A 22,828-nucleotide genomic window follows, 5' to 3' on the forward strand; every position below is an offset into this window, starting at 1 on the left:
CTGGGAAGAAGTTCTTCCCCAGATCAGTGTGGAACTCCCTGTGCTCCAACTTGAGGCCACTGCCTCCACAGACCACTGTCCTGTCCCCACAGACCACTGAGAAGGGGCTGGCCATTTCCCTCTGCATCCCACACTTCGGATATTGATAAACATTGATCAGATCCCCTCTTAGTCTTCTTTTCTCCAGGCTGAACAGCCCAGTTCCCTCAGCCTTTGTATATACCTGTAAAAAAAAAAATACTACAGTAGCTGATTAGATTTTTCTTTGTCAAACAACTCCTTCTCTTTATCTCTTATTTTTGCCTTAGCTAATTAGAGCCCCAAAGGCAGGCCAAATGGTGCTTTGTCAGGGGGTTAGTTCACAAAAAGCAAAACACCCTGTGCAGCACCTTCCGCTTAAAGTTCTTCTCTAGATTGCTACTCAGCAGATACCAAGGGTTTACTATAGAGAGAAGGCACAGGCAATGTGTAGTTATACAGAACCAGAGGATTTCACGTGTCACGTTGGAAGCACAAGATAATTAAGTGATGCAGGGTTTAAAAAGCAGGGGGTTGAAGGAAGAGTTTCATACCTAATTCTCCTTGGCAGATATCCGTTCTGTTGGCTCCACCGATAATAAACCGTGGGTTCTCACAGATTTCCTTCAAAACATAAAGAGGGAGATGAGCAGAAGTGAGTGTTGTGATGCCTGTTTGACAGAGAAATAAAGGCTGCTTTACGACAGTGTTTTCACAGAATCACAAGGTTGGAAAAGACCTTTAAGATCATCAAGTCCAACCAGTCCCATCCTAAGCTAAACCATATCCCTGAGCACCTCATCTACCCCTTTTTTTAAAGACATCTAAAGAAGGTGACACAACCTGCTCCCTGGGCAGCCTGTGCCAGGCCCTGACAACTCTTTCAGGGAAGAACTTTCTCCTAACATCTTATCTGACTGCAGGTTTGAGGTGTCCAACTTGCAGTAGCTCCTATGCTGGGTGCATCAGGAATGACCCCAGTAATGCTCCTCCTCAAAATTTGCCCCGGATCAGATGTTTAATTCTCAGGAATGATCAATTGCTGGTTAAGAGATCTTGTTCTTTTCCCCTGGGCTGCAGTATTTAATTGCTGCATTCAGCAATGTGATGCTGTCTGTCTCTCAAGACAGCAGCTCTTCTTTTGTCCTGCTCTAAGGACAATGTACTGGGTTTGTCAGTATTTATACCAGTACAGAATGGGCACGAGATGCTCTACAGGCATTAAATCATTAAGGAACTGCTGTAGGGAGGGAAGGACAATGGAGAACTACCAGCAAATGAGTTGGGACTACTGCAGGGTTTCTATATAGGGAAAAGAACCATGGGGCATATGAAAGCCATGTCTCTTAGGTTTCTTATTAGCTAAAAGAGAGGAAAAAAGAATTCTTGAGGAGCTAGAGATAGCAAGCAGGTAGGGACACCACCAAATTGTTGTAAGAGATTCTAGTGAGAGGAGAGTCATGTGCTATAGGACAGGGAGATCACGTGTAGACAGTATCAGAAAACAACATGATCACAGAATCACAGGGGTTGGAAGGCACGTCCAGAGATCATCGGGTCCAACCCCACTGCCAAAGCAGCTCCCTAGGACAGGTCACACAGGGAAGGTGTCGAGATGGGTCTGGAATCTCTCCAGAGAAGGAGACTCCACAACCCCCCTGGCAGCCTGTTCCAGGGCTCTGTCATGATGTCGATGTCTGATTTAAGTACGAACAAAAGAAATCCAGTTTATTTTAATGAAATTAAGTTACCTCAACAGAACCAGGATGGAAAATCGAAGAGGGAGCTATAGTCTGTCCTACAGAGAAAAAAGTCCCTGTTTTATTCCATCTCTCATGCTCAAATACTTGGTATGGGGAAGAAAAAGACAACTTTTAGACCTCTCTCTTGTGTGGGTAAGGAAAGAAAGATACTGTAACCTGAGGACAACTTCCCTGAGCAGCTGCAGATGGGGAAGAAGGCAAAGTATAGTCCAAGAATCCAATCTGCTGCAAGATGGCAGGACTGGAGTGGGAAGAAGAAAGAAGAAACAACTGATGGTCGCTTGTGCGGCAATACAGGCAGCTGACGTTACCTCTGCAGTCCAGAGCTATTTTCCTCTGTCATCAGGGTAGCCCTGGATTTTCCCAGACTCATATTTCAGGTCTAGTGGTTTCACTTGGCTTGAGCCCACTTTTTTCCCCCTTCACTGTAATCAGCAGAGTTGCTTTGATGTAAATATTTGGATTAGTCATATAGCCAGAGAGAGAGGCTGCTTCCGGCTCCCCCCAGCCGTCCCCATGCCCTCCTCAAGGGAAGGCATGGAGGGACTGTCCTGTTATTTTGGGCCTCGGTCAGCTGTTCTGGGGGTCCAGCTCTGTCAAGGCAGCTGTTTGAGATGCCTTCATGCTTTATTCCACCCACTTGCTTTGTGGAAAATATTCTTCCTCACATTGCTGTGGTGGACTCCTGAAAATGAGCTGTGACATGCCAGGTTTTCAGGTTTTCTTTCAGCCTCTTGTGTTTTAGCTTGGTCCTGCTCTTGTTGAAGTAACAAGCTCTGAAATCCAACATGCTGTGTCTTAGATGAAGGTAGTCGGGTGGTGCCAAAGTATTCCTGAAAATTAAATGTACAGTGGGGAATTTTCTGGGGTGCAATTGATTGCATCTTGGGCTTGTTTTCATCAGAGGATGGTTGCTAAAGGAATGCAAAGGATGGAACAATACAGTTGTCATACAGGCTGATTTAACTATGACAGAAATGCTCTTCTGCATTTTTTGATGGTGGCCAGCTGTATTTAGTACACTATGGATGTGCTTTTAGGATTGTATGGCTCCAGTAATTCATCTCCAGCTCTGCTACTTGTGCTGAGTAGAGCTGAAGCTACAGGGAAAGGGTTCAAGGTCTTCCAAAGCTTATGAGAAGTACTCGGTCAGCAGAGCAAGATAGCCTGGTGTTCAAGTGTGGCAAGTCTGTCCTTCCAGTCTTCCTGGCTGAGCAAGGGATTGCTCTTGATCTTGTAGGTCAAGTTATCACAGAAGAGTCCAGTGGGCTGCAGTTCAGTGATGCAATGGTTCAGCTAGAAAGAGTTTCCCCTGGTCTGGGTGCCTCAGACTGCCTTGATGCTGTCCAAAGGACCTTTGTGTTCATGGGGTTGATTCAGTTCAGGCTGCAATTTCATTACAGCATTAAAATCACAGCAAGGGAGATGGATTCTGAGGAGAAACCCATTAGTAGTGTGTGCTGCTTTCTGGGCAGAGGGTACTAAGGAGATAGTTGAAGACAATAGATAGCTGGACAATGCAAAGGCAGCATGCAACTAAAAGTGGCATTTGACCTTTGTTACCTTTTCATTAGCTCTTCTTCCATATCAGGAAAAATCCTCCAGTCATCTTACGCTGGTGCGGTGAAAGGCATTCATGCCTTTAAAGCCTGTTGTTAGTAAACTGTGGCCTTCTAAGTAAACAGATCCTATCAGGTAGAGGAACCACCTTCTTGGGCCTGCCTGAGACAATTGGTAGCCTCAGGCTTCGCCCTTGGCCTCTTGTGGTCTATACCATGAGGTGAACTGGCTGTGCTGCAGACCTCGAGGTAGAGCTGGACACTGCCAGGCACCAAGCTGATGTTAGGGTTGGCTTGCCCTCATTGGAACACCCTGCCTTGGTGACACTAAATGCTGCCTGCAGAGGCACCCCGTTTGTGACTGGTAAATTCAGACAGCTTTGTGCCTGTCTAGCAGAAGACCTGATTTGAATCGTTTTTATTCTAAGCAAAATCCACTTGTCTGCTGACTGGATTTTATTTGCATTTGTTATGAAAAGAGACCGCTTCCTGGTGCTTTTCATAGCTACAGAGAGGATCACCATAGGGAAGTCATCGGATGTGGTGGTTAATGCTGTGACCTCCTGGCTGTGAGCAAGAATGACAACGGTGCATTTGAAAGCACAGTGTCCCAGCAGAGCCTTCCTGGTAATGCCCCAGTGCCACTTAGAGCCAAACGGGACTGCAGCAAGACCTCTTCATGCTCTGCATTATGTGATAATATGTATTTCTCAACTCTTAAGGATTGGTGACCTGGTCCCTGCTCTCAGCTGAGAGAAGCTTCTGCACACAACGTAGGTGTGGGAGGCTGAGGCTGTTAAGAAAGCTGAGCACAGCCCATCACTGAGCTGGATATAACCTGGTGCAGGTGAGAGCGGCTCTTTGGGCTTCTCTTACCTTCCATGGGCGAGTGAATGATTTAATCTTATGCATTAACTGAGAGGGATTTATTTTCCCTCCACATACCTAACCCAGGCTCACACATGCTCTGAACAGAAGCACTGGATGGATCCTGCAGTCTTTACCCAGGGAAGCTTTCAGGGCTGTCACTTGGCTGTTGCCCGAGTTGACCATTAGGAGTCCCGCTCTGCGCGTTCGCACTGTGGCATTAGCTGGGTAGAATTACAGGGGCCTTGTCGCTGTCCCCGCGCCAAGGCTCACAGCTGCCCTGCGTGGCAGCTGGCATTCTGACGGTAAGGCACAAGACCAGTCCTTGTGCCCTCACTGCCCTCCCAGCAGCGGAGGCCAATCATTTGGGGAGGTGGCAGAGGAGGACCTGACCTCTGGGTAGCACTGACTGCAGGCAGAAGAGCCCGTAGGGCCAGACGCATGAGAACAAGGAGTAGCTATGAGGCAGGATGCTGGACACCTCTCACCACCTAATGAGTTGCAGAAGCCTGGAGGAAAAGGTTGAGTTACCAGAGCTTGGTTAGTGCGCTGGGACCTGGCAACGTGTGCCCTTCTCATTAACCTTGTCATTCTTCAAATAATACTTGCAGCTTCTGGAAAAACTCCCACTCAACAATCCCATGTGGATTCATGGCATCATAAATAATGCACATTCAGGGGCAGGGGTCACCTTTTTAGTATATCATATTCTCACCCATAGATCTCACATGCTGATGAGGAGCTGGGGTACAAAGCTGGTGTCAGGACTAAGGTGACTTGGAAAGCCGGTGGCAGCCAGGAACAGGCTGCCTGTTTCCCAGCCCTCTGTTTCAAATGAGGCTTTAGAGCACATTGATTCCTGTTCATTTCTATTTTGGGGGGTATGTGACACATACAACCTGCTATAGAAATCAGGGAAAGGATCTAGAGTGAAGCCAGTGTTAAGATGGTTCTCTCGGGACTCCTGAACTACCTGGTATTTTGTTTTCTTTTAGAATGCATTATCAAGTCTGATTCAAGTTTGATCTGAATTTCAAAGCAATTAAAAATTATTACTTTGTAAGACTACAGTTTATAAGCTACTGGCCATTTTTTTTTTTTTCCCTGAAAAAAAGCCATTGTAATTTCAGAAGAGCAGGAATTGTCCATATCTTTGCAGACTCCTTCAGACATGGCCTGTGCAGTTGAATCTATGTTTGGGGCTTCCACGATTGCTTTAATCTCCTGGCAGAATACTCTCTAGCATCATATTACTACTTTACATTCATTTGACTTTATGATGTTCTCCTCATGTGTCTATTTTAGTTGTTTGTGTATATAACGTTATCAGACAAGTCATCCTATCAGAGCTAAATAACCCACAAACTCCTGGGTCAGCCTGAGGTCAGCACCAATAAATACAGGTCTTTTTTTGCCTCAGCACCCAAGAGACATCTCACTTGGTAGTTGTGGTATGGGTGACAAGGTAGGGGACACCCTGTAAAAGGAGAAAGCCTTATCTTTGTGCGTGTCTCCTCTTTGGGGATCTGCTGGAAACAGCAGTGGCCTGAGTTACAGGGCTTCTTTTAAAACAAACACATTGGCACAGGCATCTCTATAGACCAGGCCTGCAGTGTCCCCTCTCTCAAGGGATCAGTCTCTGTCGGAGTCATGACCAGCTGATCTGTGATCCCACCGAATGCCAGGACTTGGCAGGGGCAGGCTGCAGCTCCCTGGATCTCCTGCCTCTGCTCTACCTGCAGCGGGCACCAAGGGTGCACCAGGTAACTGAACACTTGGGTCAAAAGAACACCAACGGCTTGGGTTTTGAGGTTTAGGTTGTATTTTGAGTCTCACACTATCCCTAGCCTTTTGTTGCTCCATGAATAATAAGTATTGAGCTTCCCCATGTATTTGTTAGTGAGTGGATTAAAGAAATCTCTTTGGATAGGGACCCTGAAGTGTGACCTGTCCCAAAACCAAAGGCTTGATCTGTGCATGCCCAGATACAGTGAGTCTGAGGTTGCATCGTACTTGTTTGTAGTGTTTTGATGCTTTCTTAGAGTCATGATGCAGTTTGTCTGCCCCAGGGGGGTGGCACCGCTCTGCTGCACCGTTATATCGCGTTTCTCCCAGTAGATATAGGGGAAATCCCATCTCTTTAAGGTGATTGACTCATGGCTGCTTTTAACTCACACACATTTCCAGGGGCTGATGCAGCCGTGGTGATGATGAAAGAATGACAGAGTACGTACACACAGGACACGGCAGATGGGGAAGTCAAGTTGCTCCCCCTGGGCTGCTCACGTGTCTGTGACAGCGGCACACGGCCTTCCTCTGCGCCTGTGACAGCCACCTGCAAGAGCTCCTGGTCTTTTGCTCTTGGATGGCATTCCTGTGGTTAGTTGTATCTACTGTGGCTAACTGCCCTTGCAGCTCAGATTTGGGTATTGGGGCAGTATGGCAGATCTAGAAGAGGTGGCCAAAACCTTCCAGAGAGGGAGCTGGGGAAGCTCCTCAGAACCATGTCCTCGCTGCTGGACGGGGAATGCAGGGCTGAGGGAGCTGCCTCGCTGGAGAGAAGCAGAAATGACAGGGAAAGAGGGTACCTCCTCCTGCCAGAACCAGGACAGGTAGGACAAAGAATCAACTGGGAATCGAGAAATTAGCCCTCTGCCTGTGAGAGAGACTTGGGGTGGGAAAGAAAAGGAAGGCTGGCTGGGGAATGCTTTACAGGACTGGAAAACTGAACAGGATTGGAGGCAGGAGTGGGTCCTCATAGTCATTACAGCACCCATGTTCATGGGGTAGGTAATACGCTAAACGACCTTTGCCAGTTGACTGAGCAATGTTGGGAACAAGCAATTGCATAAAAGCATCTTTCAGGATATAACCTGTCCCTTTACTTTCATGGATTAGGAAATCAGGAGAATACTAAAGTTGTAAGTGAAATAAGATAGTGGTTAAAGGTTAAGCCTCATAAAACCCAGGAACTTGTTGCAGAAGGAGGAGAATTTTTCTTTGGCAGTTTCAGACATGAAAATTCCTGGCAAATCATGCATGAAGAAAATTAAGTTCCTCATTTCTTTTTCTACGTATCTCATTCCATCTATTTGCTTCATTTCATTTTGGTTTGTTGTATTTTAGTCATTGTATATACCCTCCCTGAGCTTCCACGGCCCTGGTTAAGTATTTTCCAGGTAAGGAAGGTCTACACCCAGCTTGTCCCCCCACCCCCAGCCTCCTCTGATACATGTTTCATGCAGAAATGTGAGCTCAGGATGACTGCTTCACCTTACAGAAAGTTACAGGCACCCAGCAAGCACGTTACTTACACGGGGTCTTTTCCATTCGAACTTGATGGGGATTTTCTGGCTATAGAAGAGGGAGGACTCATTTGGCGGAAAATCAGGATCTTCATAGAGAATGTTCTTCTCCAGGCACTTCTTGTGAAGCTCTTCGTAGGTCTTCTCCTTTACTCTGATAATGGGCTGGTTGCGACTTATAATGGCAGAATAAATCCCCCCTGTGCCCCCGCCCGCACCTTCAGTCGTAGTGCTGAGGGTAGCGCTGGGACCTGACCCAGCGGCTGTCTGCTGAGCCACCGCTGCATTGATGGCAGATGGCATGGGAACCGGGCTCAGGGCAAGTGCCGAAAGAAGAGCCTGATCTTGCAAACTGGAAGGAAATTGGAGAAAAGAGGAAGCTGCTGTGCAAACGGCTCTTTCTATCTGTTGAAAGTCTCCTACTCAAACTTGCAAGCAACAGAATCCCATGGGGTTGAGCATGTCGTGCATCCTCCCAAAGGGCGGTATCTTGTCATAAGAAATCAGAATTTATTCCTTGATGAGGAACAAGTTGATCTGCTGGCTGCTGTAGTATCTACAGCACTCATGGGTGCCTTCCCTGTGCGTGTAACTGCCCAGAAGGGACACGCTTTAACCCGTGGAAGCTAAAAATAACACCAGGCAGAGTGAGAGAGAGGGGAAAGTGAGAGGCAGGGGGTTAGTGTGGTGGTGTCAGTCTTCTGCACAGCTCGTGCCGAGGCCAGGCGTGTTCTTGGGACAGGCTCCGTGTGCAGGCTGGCTCCTGGTGCAAGCAGCTCCTCTTTTCCTTAAGGAGAGAGCAGTGACACTGGAAGCCAAACTCCCACTGGTTTGGGAATGTACTTAGGAATGTACTGCCAGCCAGTAAACTGATCCTGACGCTCCTGGGGGAACTTTTGGGCTCAGCTTGCTCCTACCCTTTGCTGCAGAAAAGACACATAGAGATTTTTACTGCTAAAGAGGACTATCTGAAGACGTGCTCCTGATTGTGGTGATTATTCAATGCTACTGAGGTCAGGTCAATACCTGCCAGCAGGGTTTGGCTCCTTTATTGATTAGCTCCCCAGTTCTGGGATCTTTCTGATGATAGCCACCTTTTGTGTAGAAGGCACCTTTTCATACAGGGGAGCAGAAGTTTATAAGGCCCCCAGTGTGGAAACTGGGCCATTCTGCAGAGAAGGATACACTGATCTCATAGCTGAGACATCTGACTTTATACATTTCTTTTATCAGACAACAGTGGGATAAGAGACAAATTCACAGGGAATCCCATGACAGGGAATTGATACACACACTGCTCCTCTCTATAACCCGGTTCTTCAAAAGGTGACGTTGTTTACCTGTCAAGAAAAGCCCCTTAACACCTTGATTTTTTTTTTCTTTGACTGGGAAGTCTTAAATCACACACTGACACCAGTGTTATTTTTTGCCTGATGACACCGGTCTCTGGCCTCCGGCTCACGTACACACCGCTGACCTTCTGCACTCACGCTGCGGTGCCTCCCAACGTGCTGATTCTTGTTGCCTTCTCAGTGCTTTGCTGGGTTTTACACACTGCACATCAAACAGTACAGGGAACAACCTCTACAGGTTGCTAAAACCACCCCTCCAGCACGGGAACTTTTCTAGAAGGAAACAGAGTTGGCAAGCTTGATGAAGCTCGAGGAATATTAATCCTCGGTCTTCTAATGGTGGCTTAAACCCTTTTCATTACGAATGCACCAACGAGGGAACTGGAAAGGACTGAGAGTGGCAGTAGGAATGCAGTCGCTTCAGGGTGGGTTGTCCCTGTGCAGAATAGATGGCTTCTGACATTTAGATGTGAGGACTGCAAGTCTCATTTTTGACATGACTTTGCAGAGCAGCTTGGCAGAGCCATGTGTGTGGTGCTTTCTAGGATACTTCAAATGCAATGCCAAAGACCTCTCACTGCACAGCTTCAGCAAAAATGCCCATTTTAGTGCTTTCACATCCTCCTCCTTCCTGGCCCAATGCACAAATTAATCTATTATGTCTCCTAGACAAAGCTCTGCTTCAGTAAAAATGTCAGTAGCACAGGTGTGCTATCTGACAAAATCCTTGTGGGCTGCTGAGGAGGCTAAGTAGCATTTTGCTTTGGGTTTGGTATTTTTTATTCTTGGGATGGCCACCAAGTGTCAGGGTACAACCTGCTGCTACAGCTGCCAGTCCAGCTAGCACCTGCACAGGGACTGTCAAGTGGACACGCGTGTCTCGCTGCTCACCCAAGGTTGCTCTTTACGGATGTTCAGGAATACTTTGTGATTATGCAAAAACCAGCTTCTCCTTTTGGTATTTTTTCCTGGGCAGATGTTTTTTGTAGGTCGTCTTTGTAGGTAGCTGCTAGTAAAAGGAGAACAGTCTTTAAAAACCCACTATCTACCCTAGAGAATGGATGTGCTGTATGCTGTAAGCAGCAAAGCAAGCCCTTTGTCCATTATGAATTAGGCCGCCTTTTGGGATGGACTTTCTTGCAAGCAGAAATACCCCACTAGCAGACCTGTTCAGACATAGCACAACTCAGCTACAGGGATGGTAATCTACTTAATTTTTAGAAAGTTTTATCTCCAGTTGCTTTCACTAATTGAGTTAAATTACTTTTCTGTGAAGATCTAGGATAAATTTATTCTTTTAGGGTATAAATACGTGGGAAAGCGTGTGAGCTGCTCCACGTATCACTGCAAGTTACAATCGCTTTCTCACAGCTCGAAAGACACAACTGCTAAGGTTTTCAGTGCCTAATTCCTGTGGCAATGCATTGAAGTTACGTACTTCCTACTACCAGAAACTTGACCCTGGAGGACCTACTGTAGTGCAGATATGCTGAGGGTTAGGATAAAAGCTAGCCTCTCATCTTAAGCAGATACCCTTGGAATAAAACTTGGTAGCAATTCTCAACAGTACAAAGCAGGCTGGAAGGAATAAAATGTACAACTTGTTTCACTGTTCCTTTATTTTGCTTACTTTCTAACATCAGAAATACCAATTAAAACAGTTCATTAAAATGCTCTAGACAATAAGTATATCCTGTCAGAAGCACTGCTATGCTTAAACATAAGAAGCAGTCATCAGTGAAAGCTTAGAAGCTCATAGAAAAATAGGCTCTGTTTCAAAAATAGGCTCTGTCTTTCTTCTCACAGACATAAAACATCTACTGCTACTGTTCTACTGGGATTAACTCATCCACATTAAGCACAGTGGTATTTAGGCTGCCAGGTCCTGTACCAAAGGATCACACTGTCTGCTAGAAGGGGCTGACAAACAGCTCTGCAGAATCAAAAGAAGGAACCTAAGGGTTTGGTGGGGAGCAAACAGCACCTGGTAGTCAAGAGCAGAGTAGTCAGTTTGCTCTCTCACTTGCTGTTCCCAGAAATCTGCCCTGCAGAGGATGAACAGCAGCAGGTGAGAATGACCAACCAAGCTCGGGGAGGGTTTACTCAGGGTGATGAACACAGTACAAATGGAGTGTTATGCTACGGTGAGCTGGCAAAAACGCTGGTCATCCTTCTCTGTTTCCTTAGAGTTAATTTACTGATGTTTTTAGAAAATACTTCCTTGTCTTGCTGAAAGAAATGAAGTAAATTTTGCCCTTTCATATGCACAAAACCCAAGTGATGACATGCTCAGGTTTGACTCAAAGCAGAACTGGTTTTGAAAGTATAGCTGGCAAATGTAGCAACTGGAAAGGGCAAACAACTTGAGCAGGGGAGCAACAGTAGCCTGCATAAAGAGATGGCTGGTATCGACAGGGCTGTGGGAAGCAGCAGGATGTAGGGGATGTGGGACTCAGGATGGCTCCTAGTATTGGAAGGGAAGACAGCATTAGGACACACCAGTTCTGTTTGCAGAGATGGTGGGAAAAGGAGGCAAAGGAACATCAGGGTGAGTTGGAAGAGAACGAGGGTATAAGCATGAAGTGTGGCCACTAAATGCAGAATTAATCCCATTAAAGTTGTGCTTCATAAATACCAATCTCAAATCTCAGCCAGATAATAAAAACCTGACCAAGAAATGTAAAGGAAGCCAAACCTTGGCAAGAGTTGGAAGATGTGGAGACGCAAAGCTCTCTATAGCAGAGTTGCTTCAATGGGCTGACTTTAAGCAATGACATTCAATCATGCAAAAATGTAAATTATTTCCTAACAAGCAGTACTTGCAGTGAGAAGGGAGCAAAACCATGGGAAGTGCTTCCATGTGAGTCTAGCTGCTACCCTACAGAAGTATTGCACTTACCTAGACCCCTGCTTTTCTCAAATCCAAGCAGCAGTTTCAAAGCCAACTACTGAAGAGACTTTTGCGCTCCCACCTTACTGTCTTTGACCGACAGGCACAACCTACCCAACCCTTCCCGTCGGTGACTGACCTGTTTGGCTAGCCTGTTGCTTGCTCTCCTGTACAGGCTGCCTCATTTTGCATTGTCAGAAGGACTGGAAAGGGCAGTGTCTGTAACCACCCCAGGTGGCTTCTCCTGGCTTTGTTTTCACAAGGAAACTTGCAGGCACAACTCTGATGATAACCTCTTCCCCAGTGTATCTACTGCCACTTGTCAAACTGGTCCAGATTTGCTCAAGTACTTCAGTCTCTCCACAGTGGGGTTTCCAAATACTGCCACTAAGCCCCACGCCAACGAGCCACGCTCTTGTCCTATCAGTTCATGGGGTTTTGGTGCAAGTGAAGGCAGAACTTAATGCTGGTCTGAAGCTAGCCTGGAGGAGACAGTACTTAACTCTTTTTTTCTCACAATCCTAGCTATATTCCTTTTGCCAAACAGAAGAGCCATCCATGTGTAAATTAGTGCTTTAAAAGAAAAATGTAGAAAAGAAAAGAAAAATTGCAGGAAATGTTAGTTTGGGGGTATGGGTGTGAAATAGGTTCTTTGATTTGATTGGATTCAAGTGAATATTTGAAGTCCCTCCATGTTATTTCCCCTCAACCTCTCACTGAATTCTCTGGTGAAATTGTGTCTCCTTTCAGCTGATGCAAATCTCCCAGTCAGCATCAACACTCAGGGCTAAGTTTTCCAGCGTCAGCGCAGAGGTCTTCGTATCATATGTGAAAGCCACTTCTCTTCCTTTCCCATCTGCACAGGATGAGAGCGGTTACTATACAATTGAAGAACCCTTCTGAGACACAGCTACACAATCACAGAATCACAAGGTTGGAAAAGACCTTTAAGATCAAGTCCAACTGTTCCTGTCCTGTGCTAAACCATATCCCTGAGCACCTCATCTACCCGTCTGTTAAACACACCCAGGGTCGGTGACTCAACCCCCTCCCTGGGCAGCCTGTGCCAGGCTCTGACAACTCTTTCAGGGAAGAACTTTCTCCTCACATCTAATCTGACCCTGCCCTGGGGCAGCTTCATGCCATTTCCCCTTGTCCCATCTCCTGTCCCCTGGCTGAAGAGACCATCGCCCACCTCTCTGCACCCTCCTGTCAGGTAGTTGTAGGTGGTGATAAGGTCTCCCCTCAGCCTCCTCTTCTCCAGGCTGAACACCCCCAGCTCCCTCAGCCGCTCCTCAGAGGATTTGCCCTCCAGCCCCTTCCCCAGCCTGGTTGCCCTTCTCTGGACTCCCTTGAGCACCTCAATGTCCTTCTGATGGTGAGGAGCCCAGAACTGGACCCAGCACTTGAGGTGTGGCCTCACCAGTGCCCAGTACAGGGGCAGAATCCCCTCCCCAGACCTTCTGGCCACACTATTTTTGATACAAGCCAGGACGCTATTGGCCTTCTTGGCCATATGACTCCCTCCAGTTTTCACTTCAGCCTTTACTGCAGGAAGGACTGGATAAAGAAGAAACTGTAGTCAAGCTTGGCCAGTATACACTAAGAATGCAGCAGAATTATAAAAATGATTTCTTTTTGTTTCTGACACTTTAAATGATGGTACACCAAACTGTGGAACTATTCAAGAAAAAAAAAAATCCTTGTTTCAGCAAAGGTTTTCCTCCAAGTACCCTAAAAGTCCTTTAGATTGATAGCTGGAGGCATAAAGTCCACATCTGCACAATTCCTAAAGTGCTGTGCCTGGAAATCAACCAGAAATGACAAACCCTTTCTGTAGGGGCTGCATAAGTGATCACAATTTCTAGAGCTCCCCACAGAGTCACAAACTCCAGACACTTCTGAATGAGCAGGAGAGCAGGAAAGTAATTCTGGCTTTGTCTGAAAGACAGATCCAAGCAAGTGGTCCTTCATTTGAAATGCTCTCTCTGGTCATGTTCTGTGCAGGACAAAGTTACCTGAACCTGTTACATCAGTAAAAGTGGTTCAGAATTATCTATTGTCTTACAAAGCAAGCGCTTTTCAGTTCTACATGTAGTATTAGTGGTGAGTAGCTCCTGTTTCCGTTCACTAAACTTTGTCCTTGATATCCAAATAGTAGCAAAGAAAACTAAGTTAAGCTGCTGCCTGTGCTGTGATGCTTCCTTTCGAGGGCTGTCACTGTGCCACCTCTAGCAAACGGCAAGAGGATTTAAAGAAATGAGAAGTCAGTTCATTACCCTTGGCACAGGCTGTGACCAAAGTGGGTTGCTGTCCAAATCCCAGAACTATCACCCGTTCAACCACACATGCAGTGTGGTACTGTCCGCTTCCGTCTGCGCAGCTGGAAAGAGAGAAGTATTTCACATACATTAGTTTCTGTCCATCAACAAAAGTTCAGCATCACCCAGAGGAAGTGCTACTTCAGTCTGACCCTGGAAGTTCCCTGTACTGGTTTCCTTGCACAGAATCACAGAATGTTAGGGGTTCGAATGGAGCTTGAGAGATCATCTAGTCCAGCCCCCCTGCCAGAGCAGGGTCACCCAGACTAAATCCCACAGGAACGCACCCAGGGGGGTTTGAATGTCTCCAGAGAAGGAGACTCCCCAACCGCTCTGGGCAGCCTGTCCCAGGGCTCTGTCACCCTCGCAGTGAAAAGGTTTCTCCTTATGTTCACAGGGAACTTTCTCTGCTCCAGCTTGCTCCAGTTTCTTTCCTTGATTTACTTTCCCAGAACAAATAAAACTCTTGCCCGTTATCAGCTGTTTTTTCCCTGCGCATCAGATGCCACAAAGTTAGAAGGAAAAAAGTTTGGGAAGTTATTTTGTGGCAAGAAGCATGGCTTTGACAAACAGAAAACTTCTGGATTTATGCATCTGGTAGTTAAACATCCAAAGTGTAAATGCAAAGCCAGTCTGAACATTTTTCAAGTGAGATGTTTCAATCTGAGGCAAAATTCTCTTTCATTTTGTAAAGAATATATTAAAAAGCTCAAATCAAAATGAAGTTGCCTTTCTGCAGTGAAAAGAGTATCATTCATCTTAAAATTTGTTTTTTCCAACTTCTAGATTTGCAATTTAGCAAGGTTTTTGCTTTGTCATCCTGGATTTTTTAGCTTTTCCAATTTTGTTCTCTAGATAATGAGATTTGAAGCACACTTTTAACTGCGTTATCCAAGCCTGTCTACAATTTTGCTCTGTGTTAAATTTCGTAGTTTTAGGACAACCTCCTGCATGGCTTGAACCCTGAATGAATAGAGTAATGCCCATAAAATCAACATTTATGCCCCATGGGCAACATACCTCAACAGTAAAGTATCCTAGTGACATATTTAGCATCTCTTTCCTTACAAGCACCTATGGATTTATGTTTTTTGCTTTTACATTGCTTCGCTCAATCTTTGTGGGTTGTGTCCCCTCGTGCTAAGAGCATCATCCAGACGTTCCTTGAACTCTGACAGGCTTGGTACCTTGACCACTTCCCTGTAACTGTGTTCCAGTGGACAACCCCCCATTCAGTGAAGAAGACCTAGAAAAATGCATCTTAGAAAACGCAAAAACTCCAGGTGTTGCCTGTTTGCAAATCTCCCAGTTTATTTTCTTTTGCCTCTCTGGTAGGCTTTACTTTTGCTGATGGCTCTCTTTGTGTTTGAGTAGATCTGTAGAATCTCTAATTTGACCAGACTGAAACAATATGAGACAACTCAGTATTCCATGTTCTGCTGCCATTAGGTTCATGCACAGCATGTTTACCTCTGCAGTTTCAGGACAGATTCTGTGTGCTCTGGGACTTCACTAAGCTGTAAATGATACTCATGCTTCTGTATTTGTAAGGCAGCCTCGTGAACTACAAAGGGCATTTCCAGTGACAGTGTGGTGGTGGCTTTTGCTGTTACCTGGAAGAGAGAATGTTCTTGTGGAAAGTGAATTTCCGATACAGGAACTGCTTGTGGAGGTACTGAAATGAATGCCCATCATCCAGGTAGAGCTCTCCTACTGCACACGCCTGGGAAAAGCACCAGATGGAGTACAAATTAACAGTGGCTTCTAGTAGTGCTGGACAATGAAATTAAAAATACATGTTATCTTCTTAGTGACAGACTTGTCCCCCTGAAAGGCTCAGAACCCCATGCAATGCTACAGGATTGGGGGAGATTGGCTGGAGAGCTGTCAGGCAGAGAAAGACCTGGGGGTGTTGGCTGACTGCTGACTGAACATGAGCCAGCAGTGTGGCCAGGTAGCCAGGGAAGCCAATGGCATCCTGGCTTGTATCAAAATAGTGTGGCCAGCAGGTCTGGGGAGGGGACTGTGCCCCTGTACTGGGCACTGATGAGGCTGCACCTCGAGTGCTGGGTCCAGTTCTGGGCTCCTCACCATAAGAAGGACATTGAGGTCCTGGAGCGAGTCCAGAGAAGGACAACCAGGCTGGGGAAGGGGCTGGAGGGAAAATCCTCTGAGGAGCGGCTGAGGGAGCTGGGGGTGTTCAGCTTGGAGAAGAGGAGGCTGAGGGGAGACCTTATCACTACCTACAACTACCTGACAGGAGGGTGCAGAGAGGTGGGCGATGGTCTCTTCAGCCAGGGGACAGGAGATGGGACAAGGGGAAATGGCACGAAGCTGCCCCAGGGCAGGGTCAGATCAGATGTTAGGAGAAAGTTCTTCCCTGAAAGAGTTGTCAGGGCCTGGAACAGGCTGCCCAGGGAGGGGGTTGAGCCACCGACCCTGGGTGTGTTTAACAGACAGGTAGACGAGGTGCTGAGGGATATGGTTTAGCATGGGACAGGAATGGTTGGACTTGATGATCTTAAAGGTCTTTTCCAACCTTTTAAAAGACCTATGAGATCATCGAGTCCAAACATTCCTGTCCTCTACTCAACCATGGCTCATAGAGTCCAGATCTGAGAGTGCTTGAAGACTTGAAATCCTGGTTTTGTGAACTGATGTGAGTGCCAGGTGCCACCTCGTGTATTAGACAAGACAGTTGTGGGAATTTCACTCTCTGTGTCCAAGAGGACGTTTGTGACCTGCTCATTCAGTGCCCTTTCCTCCGAGGGGCTAGAGGAGGGCTGAAAAAGGCCAGAAAAATCTTCTGCCTCTGCTATAGTCAGACAGCATCACTTTGAGGGAATAGTGGGAGGGAGATGGGAGCCCCCCCTCACCCCCCCAAAAAAAAATAAAAAATAGGAGAAATGGAGAGAGCCATTGGGCACACAGATGCAGATACCAGTGTGATCCCTGAACAGGCAGCAAGGACCTAAAAGAGCCAAATGGATTAAAAGACAACTTTGTAAATGGAAAGTTATCTCAGAGTACCTCTGTGTCCAGGGCTACGTGGAGTTCATAAGAAATATCTATCATCCATTCAGTGGATTTTCCAGCCGTGGTCTTCAGAGGTATCACAGTGCCCCCCCGCTGGAATACAGGAATCTACAACAAACAAGGCCAGTGTAGAAAGGTTCATATTCCCTGATCATGTAATTTTAATTTGGAACAGGTATAACTGAATCTTGCTCTTATCAAAGCCTAGAAATGAACATTTACCACAAGTACATAAAGAAAACCATTCGACAATGGGGAATTATAGTAAACCTTCTCTATGTGTGCAAATAAAATACTTGCTTGGAGAAGTCACCCTTACATCATCTTGCTTTTCTCTACCACCAGGACATGTTAGTGTTCGATCTAACAACAAAGAAGATGGGACTTTTCCTCTCTACAAAAGCTACGAGGATATTGAAACCTCACATTTCTGATTTTGAACGCTGACAAAACAAAAGCTTTTTCTTTTATTTTCTCCTCAATGGAAGTAATATTTTCAAACAATAACATACATTCTCCAGTGTCACGGGTATCATCAGAGTGCCTGTATCTTCCATTTGTTTAAATTTTCTGAAATCATACCAAATCTAGAAAAAAAAAATGAAAAAAGAATGAGCATGACACCTGGCAAGAGCTGTTCCTTCTGCAGATGCAGTCCCTCTTCTGCTTAACTTACTGTTGCTATTCCTAACAACCTATCTAGAAATACTGAGTTCCAGGATAAGCATATTTATATTTAAATGCAAATGAACAATGAAGTTGTTAGTAACAGCTCACAAAAAGGAGCTACATCTGAAACCTCCATGCACCACACTTGCCAGCAGCTTTAACGGCTTTCAGTGTGCCTGGCAGGCAATTTCCACAAAGATCTTGATAAAAATATTGTTTCTTAAATTTTCTGGAGAGCTTAGTCTGTTTTTCTCCTTATATTGAGAAGAATTCTAACTGTCCTCAGGTGCATTAGTGGAGTCACAAGGCTCGGCATATCTCCCACCTTTCCAGCTGTCTCTCCTCTCATGAGCCTCCTCCAGTCTTAGGCTTTCCCTTAGGAACTATTTTCCCCAAATTCTTTCCCTTCCTCCATCTCTCAGCTGTTGTGGCCAAATGCCTGTTGTAGGAGTGGATCACCCTGCCATCCTGTGGATAACTTGTCTTCAGAGAGGAACTGATTTCTCTATATGTTGAAGTTTTTGCTACTCACATCCCAGGCTACTGAGGCTTCTATTTCCTTGTTATAATTTACTCTCCTTAGAGCTTCTCTCTGATTTCCATATAACTTTTCTTCAAGAGAAGTTTAACCCAAATAAAAATACATGGGAAAAAAAGGAAATCAACAATTTAGTGAAGCTATTTTTGATATTCCATGAGAAGCAGCAAGCCTTGAGGGGAGTTTGAAATTATAGGAGACCTGAGATTTGTGCAGCAACTCTTGGAAAAGAAAGGAAATTTACAGTGAGCCAAGCATCAGTAAGGAAGGTTGGTTCAGAGTGGCACAGGATAGCTGACCAGCACTTGGCAATTATGTGCTCAGCAGTTATGAGCTGGGGAGCTGGAAGGTTGCTGTATAGCATACTTGTTTGGGATCACAGAATCATGGAATGGCATGGGTTAGAAGGGACCGCAAGGATCACAGAGTTCCAACCCCCCTGCCACAGGCAGGGCCACCAACCTCCAGGCCTGGAGCTACACAAGGTTGCCCAGGGCAACATCCAACCTGGCCTTGAACACCCCCAGGGACGGGGCATCCACCACCTCACAATTCTTTCTGTAAAGAACTTCCCCCTAATATCCAATTCAAACCTTCCCTTCTTTAGCTTCACTCCATCCCCTTGTCCTGCCAGTATCTGCCCTTTTAAAAAGCTGATTCCCCTCCTGTTTCTCTGCTCCCTTCAGGGACTGGAAGGCTGCAATGAGGTCCCCTTGCAGCCTTCTCTTCTCCAGGCTGTACAAGCCCAGCTCCCTCAGCCTCTCTTTGTAGGGAGGTGCTCCAGCCCTCTGATCATCTTTGTGGCTCCTCTGAACTCTCTTCAACAGTCCCACATCTTTCTTGTATTGGGGGCCCCAGATCTGGACACAGGACTCCAGATGGGCCCTCACGAGGGCAGGGATGAACAGCTTCATATTCATCCTCACCTCTTCTGACCCTGGAAGCAGAACACTCACTGCCTTGGCCCCTTGCTCTGTGACTGGATGCACCAACAAAGCATTTCCTGGGAAAAAAAAAAAACAACATAAATACGGCTGCAGTCCTCAAGGCTGCTTCTCATCAGAACAGAACCATTGTGCTCTGGGGTTGTCAGCCTCCCATAGCTATTTTAGGGGCATGCCTGGGCACACTGTGTCCTTAGGTTAACTTTCTTCTGGAAAAATCAAAAGGCATGTGTAGGGAGCTGATGGCTACTCGGGTCTTGTTCTGTTATGGCACTGGGGTGCAGCTGGGTAGCACTGTATACCCACCAGCTTGGAAGGACTTGTGGGTCCCTCACAGTCTAAGAGGTGACCACCTGTTTGCTCTTTGGTTGAAAAAAAAATGCTTTTCTAACTAAAAGAGTAGAAAACAGGAATGTCTTTGTGGGAAAAAAGAAATCTTGTGATTATTACACTGGGGATGGTTCTTCTAAAAAATACATTACTGTATGCAGACTGTATAGTTTCACAAACTTCTTCCCCTGCCCACTGGTGATGCAAGCTGAACTCCTCTGAAATGCTCTGCTTCATCACACTTAGCTTTGCTGCCATGTCCTGCCTACCTTGGTCAGACTTTTGCAGGAGAGGTGAATGTACTTCGGTGTGAAAGCTGTTAGTAGGCACTCTTGAGCACAGAGATAAACAAAAAAACACTTAAATGCAACATTCCCCTCCATTCCTCTTTTCCTGTATGGGCTGGATGTGCTTTACGTAAACATACTCATCTCTTAAGCTTAATTTCTGAGAAAACTGACTGTGGCACACTGCTAAAGAGAAATAAAAATCATCAACTTTGCAGAGTGGTTGTTTGCTTCTGTCATTTCTGAAGCAGACTGTGGTCTGAGCTGCTACAGTGAGCTTCCACGTTTCAGGTCAAACCTGAGTGTGTTTTTACAAACTGACTAGTGAGACTGAACTCAGGTTTTGCATCTTAAATGCCCCTGTTTTAGAAGTGCTGTTAAAGCCAGATTCCTCAAGGAGGTCACAAGTTTCATATTCAGTTACTATATAATCTGTAAGGTCTTGAGCAGACTTTTCATGTTTTCCTTTTGTCATGTGACACATTACCACCTCAAAAAATATTTAACTCCAATTCCAGAGAATGAGAAGACAGCTGCTTACCCAGCATGTACTCATTTTCCAAGCCAAAAGTTTCTAGTTTTCCTGGAAACTCTATCCAGAGAGCCCTGTAGAAAGACAGACAGCGGGGTTCAGTTAGTTTCTCCTCTCCCTCCAGCCTGCTCAAGGCTGCCTAGCATTTTCAGGCACCATTTTCTCCTACATTTTACAAGGTGGTTTTCTTTTGTGCCTCAAAGTCCCCCTTTTGAATCATTGATCAGAGATCCCAGTACCACATGGGTTAAGCCACTCCGATATACCTAAGGTTTGGCCTTCTGCAGCCTCACTTTCTTCTTTCCTGCCTTCTTCCTTACAAACTTGCACTACTTATCCCTTTCTTGTAGCAAAGGGGAGAAATGGATAAGCCTTTCTATCCCAGCCCACAGGAATGCTGATGTCTGATGAGCTATGCTCTGCAGCATAGTCCTTTCTGTTCTCAGCAGCTCACTAATGTGTGTTTCCTTCTGGCCAGGTCTGAAAAACCTGCACCAGAAGTTCATTTTCAGTCTTTCTCAACAAAGGGTAGTGCAGTCTCCATCTGGTTTAAAGCTTGATAGAGGATAATACAATTTTAAGACAGGGTCTTTATTTCTTTAGAGAAAAGGCCTGGCTCACCTGCTCACTCATAGGCACCCGCTTGTCCGCTGCAGCCCCCTGTTCATGTGCTTGCTAACAAGACAAGCTCTTCTGCTTGTCTGAGTGAGAAAAATCACAGAATCATAGAATGGTCTGGGTTGGAAGGGACCCCAAGGATCACAGAGCTCCAACCCCCCTGCCACGGGCAGGGCCACCAACCTCCAGGCCTGGAGCTACACAAGGTTGCCCAGCATAACATGCTTCCTCTCTAATTTTGTACCTACTGCAGGGAGTTTAACACAATCCAAGTTTTATTTAATATTGTGTCAACATACACTTCATTCCAAGAAAGACAGAAACCCACTGCTTGTGTCAGTGCCTACAGCAGAGGTATCTAGGACTATGTGTGTGCAGGCATATCCTCATGGTGTCTGTAACACCAATTGTCTTCAAAATACAAACCACTCAACCCATGCCAAAAAGACCTTTATGTTTTTAAAATGTAGGAGATGTACAGTGTTTGTGTGAGGGTAAGTGAAGTTCTGTGTGCTGCAAAAACACGGTTCTAGGACAACCTTGAAGGCACAGCAGTGCCAGGAGATTAGTGACGTCCATGTCTTGCTGAAAGGACTGTTGCATGTGGTTCCACTGAGGCACTTTCTTAGAGGTTAGAGAGCAGCAGAAAAGGTTATGTTCTAATGGTTTTTTTTCTGAGATTATTACATTCTCTACTTAAAGTAAAATGTTAAGAAATGCTGTGGAGATACGATCAGATGAGCAGAATGAAACAAGCTTTAAAAACAGGAACAAATATTTTAATCAGGGGCAAAATGATCTTCATGTTTTTAGGTCAGCAAGTTCAAAGTCCATTAGGCACTGGTTTAAGCATGGGTTAGAATACTGCATAATGATCTTTATAATGACAAGAAGTTTGGAGTACACAGTACTTTAAACACACATGTAAAGACTGTGCAGTGTTTACTGAATTAGTGTGTTCCAGGTGCCCTTTGGAAAAAACCCTCAAACACCTCATCTTCCTCTGAGAACTCTCCCAAAACTTGCAGAATGGATGAAAAGAGGAGGCTGAGGGGAGACCTTATCACCACTTACAACTACCTGAAGGGAGGGTGCAGAGAGGTGGGTGATGGTCTCTTCAGCCAGGTGACAGGAGATGGGACAAGAGGAAATGTCACGAAGCTGCCGCAGGGCAGGGTCAAATCAGATGTTAGGAGAAAGTTCTTCCCTGAAAGAGTTGTCAGGGCCTGGAACAGACTGCCCAAGGAGGGGGTTGAGTCATGGACCCTGGGTGTGTTTAACAGACAGGCAGACAAGGTGCTCAGGGATATGGTTTAGCACAGGACAGGAATGGTTGGACTTGATCTTAAAGGTCTTTTCCAACCTCATGGTTCTGTGAAAATAGAATTTAGTGATTTTGGTGGGGTTTTTTGCAATACTTAACTAAGTAATCACAAACGAGATGGTAATTTAACTTCCCTCCTGTAAGTAACTTCGTGAAGATAATCCCTGAATCTCCTGACTTGTGCTCTTACCTCATAACCGGTTCAGCCGCTGTGTGTGCCCGATAGAACAGTGTGTATAAGTATGGCAGGAGGACGTAGCGCTCTCTAATGGCTTCCCTGATGATCTGGGTGTTCTTCTCCCCAAAGAGCCACGGTTCTCGCCGTTTGCTCTCCATGTTAGAATGACCTCTGAAGAAGGGCTGGTAGGCTCCAGCCTGATACCAGCGAACAAGTAATTCTGTTTCTGGATCTCCAATAAACCCTCCCACATCAGCTAGATATGATGCAGACAAATAAAAACACACATTTTTGGAA

The 22,828-nt window shown here is 45.8% G+C and overlaps 2 protein-coding genes across 2 annotated transcripts in view; both read right to left on the bottom strand.

Moving 5' to 3' along the window:
- CAPN3 (calpain 3) overlaps positions 1–8,084 on the bottom strand; it is a 30,157-nt gene extending 22,073 nt beyond the window's left edge. The window contains exons 1-2 of the mRNA XM_084270742.1: positions 7,522–8,084; positions 573–642 (exon numbers count right to left, since the gene is read on the bottom strand). Coding sequence (XP_084126868.1) covers positions 573–642; positions 7,522–7,815 — 364 coding nt within the window. The 5' untranslated portion in view covers positions 7,816–8,084. The remainder of the gene's footprint in view (positions 1–572; positions 643–7,521) is intronic.
- Positions 8,085–12,387: 4,303 nt separating this feature from the next.
- The window catches only part of GANC (glucosidase alpha, neutral C), a gene marked incomplete at its 5' end in the record, with an annotated part of 28,167 nt that continues 17,726 nt past the window's right edge, over positions 12,388–22,828 (bottom strand). Inside the window, 8 exons of the mRNA XM_084270584.1 lie at positions 12,388–12,610; positions 14,034–14,137; positions 15,689–15,798; positions 17,106–17,219; positions 17,624–17,698; positions 19,245–19,321; positions 20,421–20,485; positions 22,544–22,787. Of these exons, the coding sequence (XP_084126710.1) occupies positions 12,501–12,610; positions 14,034–14,137; positions 15,689–15,798; positions 17,106–17,219; positions 17,624–17,698; positions 19,245–19,321; positions 20,421–20,485; positions 22,544–22,787 (899 nt within the window). The 3' untranslated portion in view covers positions 12,388–12,500. The remainder of the gene's footprint in view (positions 12,611–14,033; positions 14,138–15,688; positions 15,799–17,105; positions 17,220–17,623; positions 17,699–19,244; positions 19,322–20,420; positions 20,486–22,543; positions 22,788–22,828) is intronic.

This window comes from Gallinula chloropus (assembly GCF_964237585.1).
Source record: "Gallinula chloropus genome assembly, chromosome: 14".
Lineage (NCBI taxonomy): Eukaryota > Metazoa > Chordata > Aves > Gruiformes > Rallidae > Gallinula > Gallinula chloropus.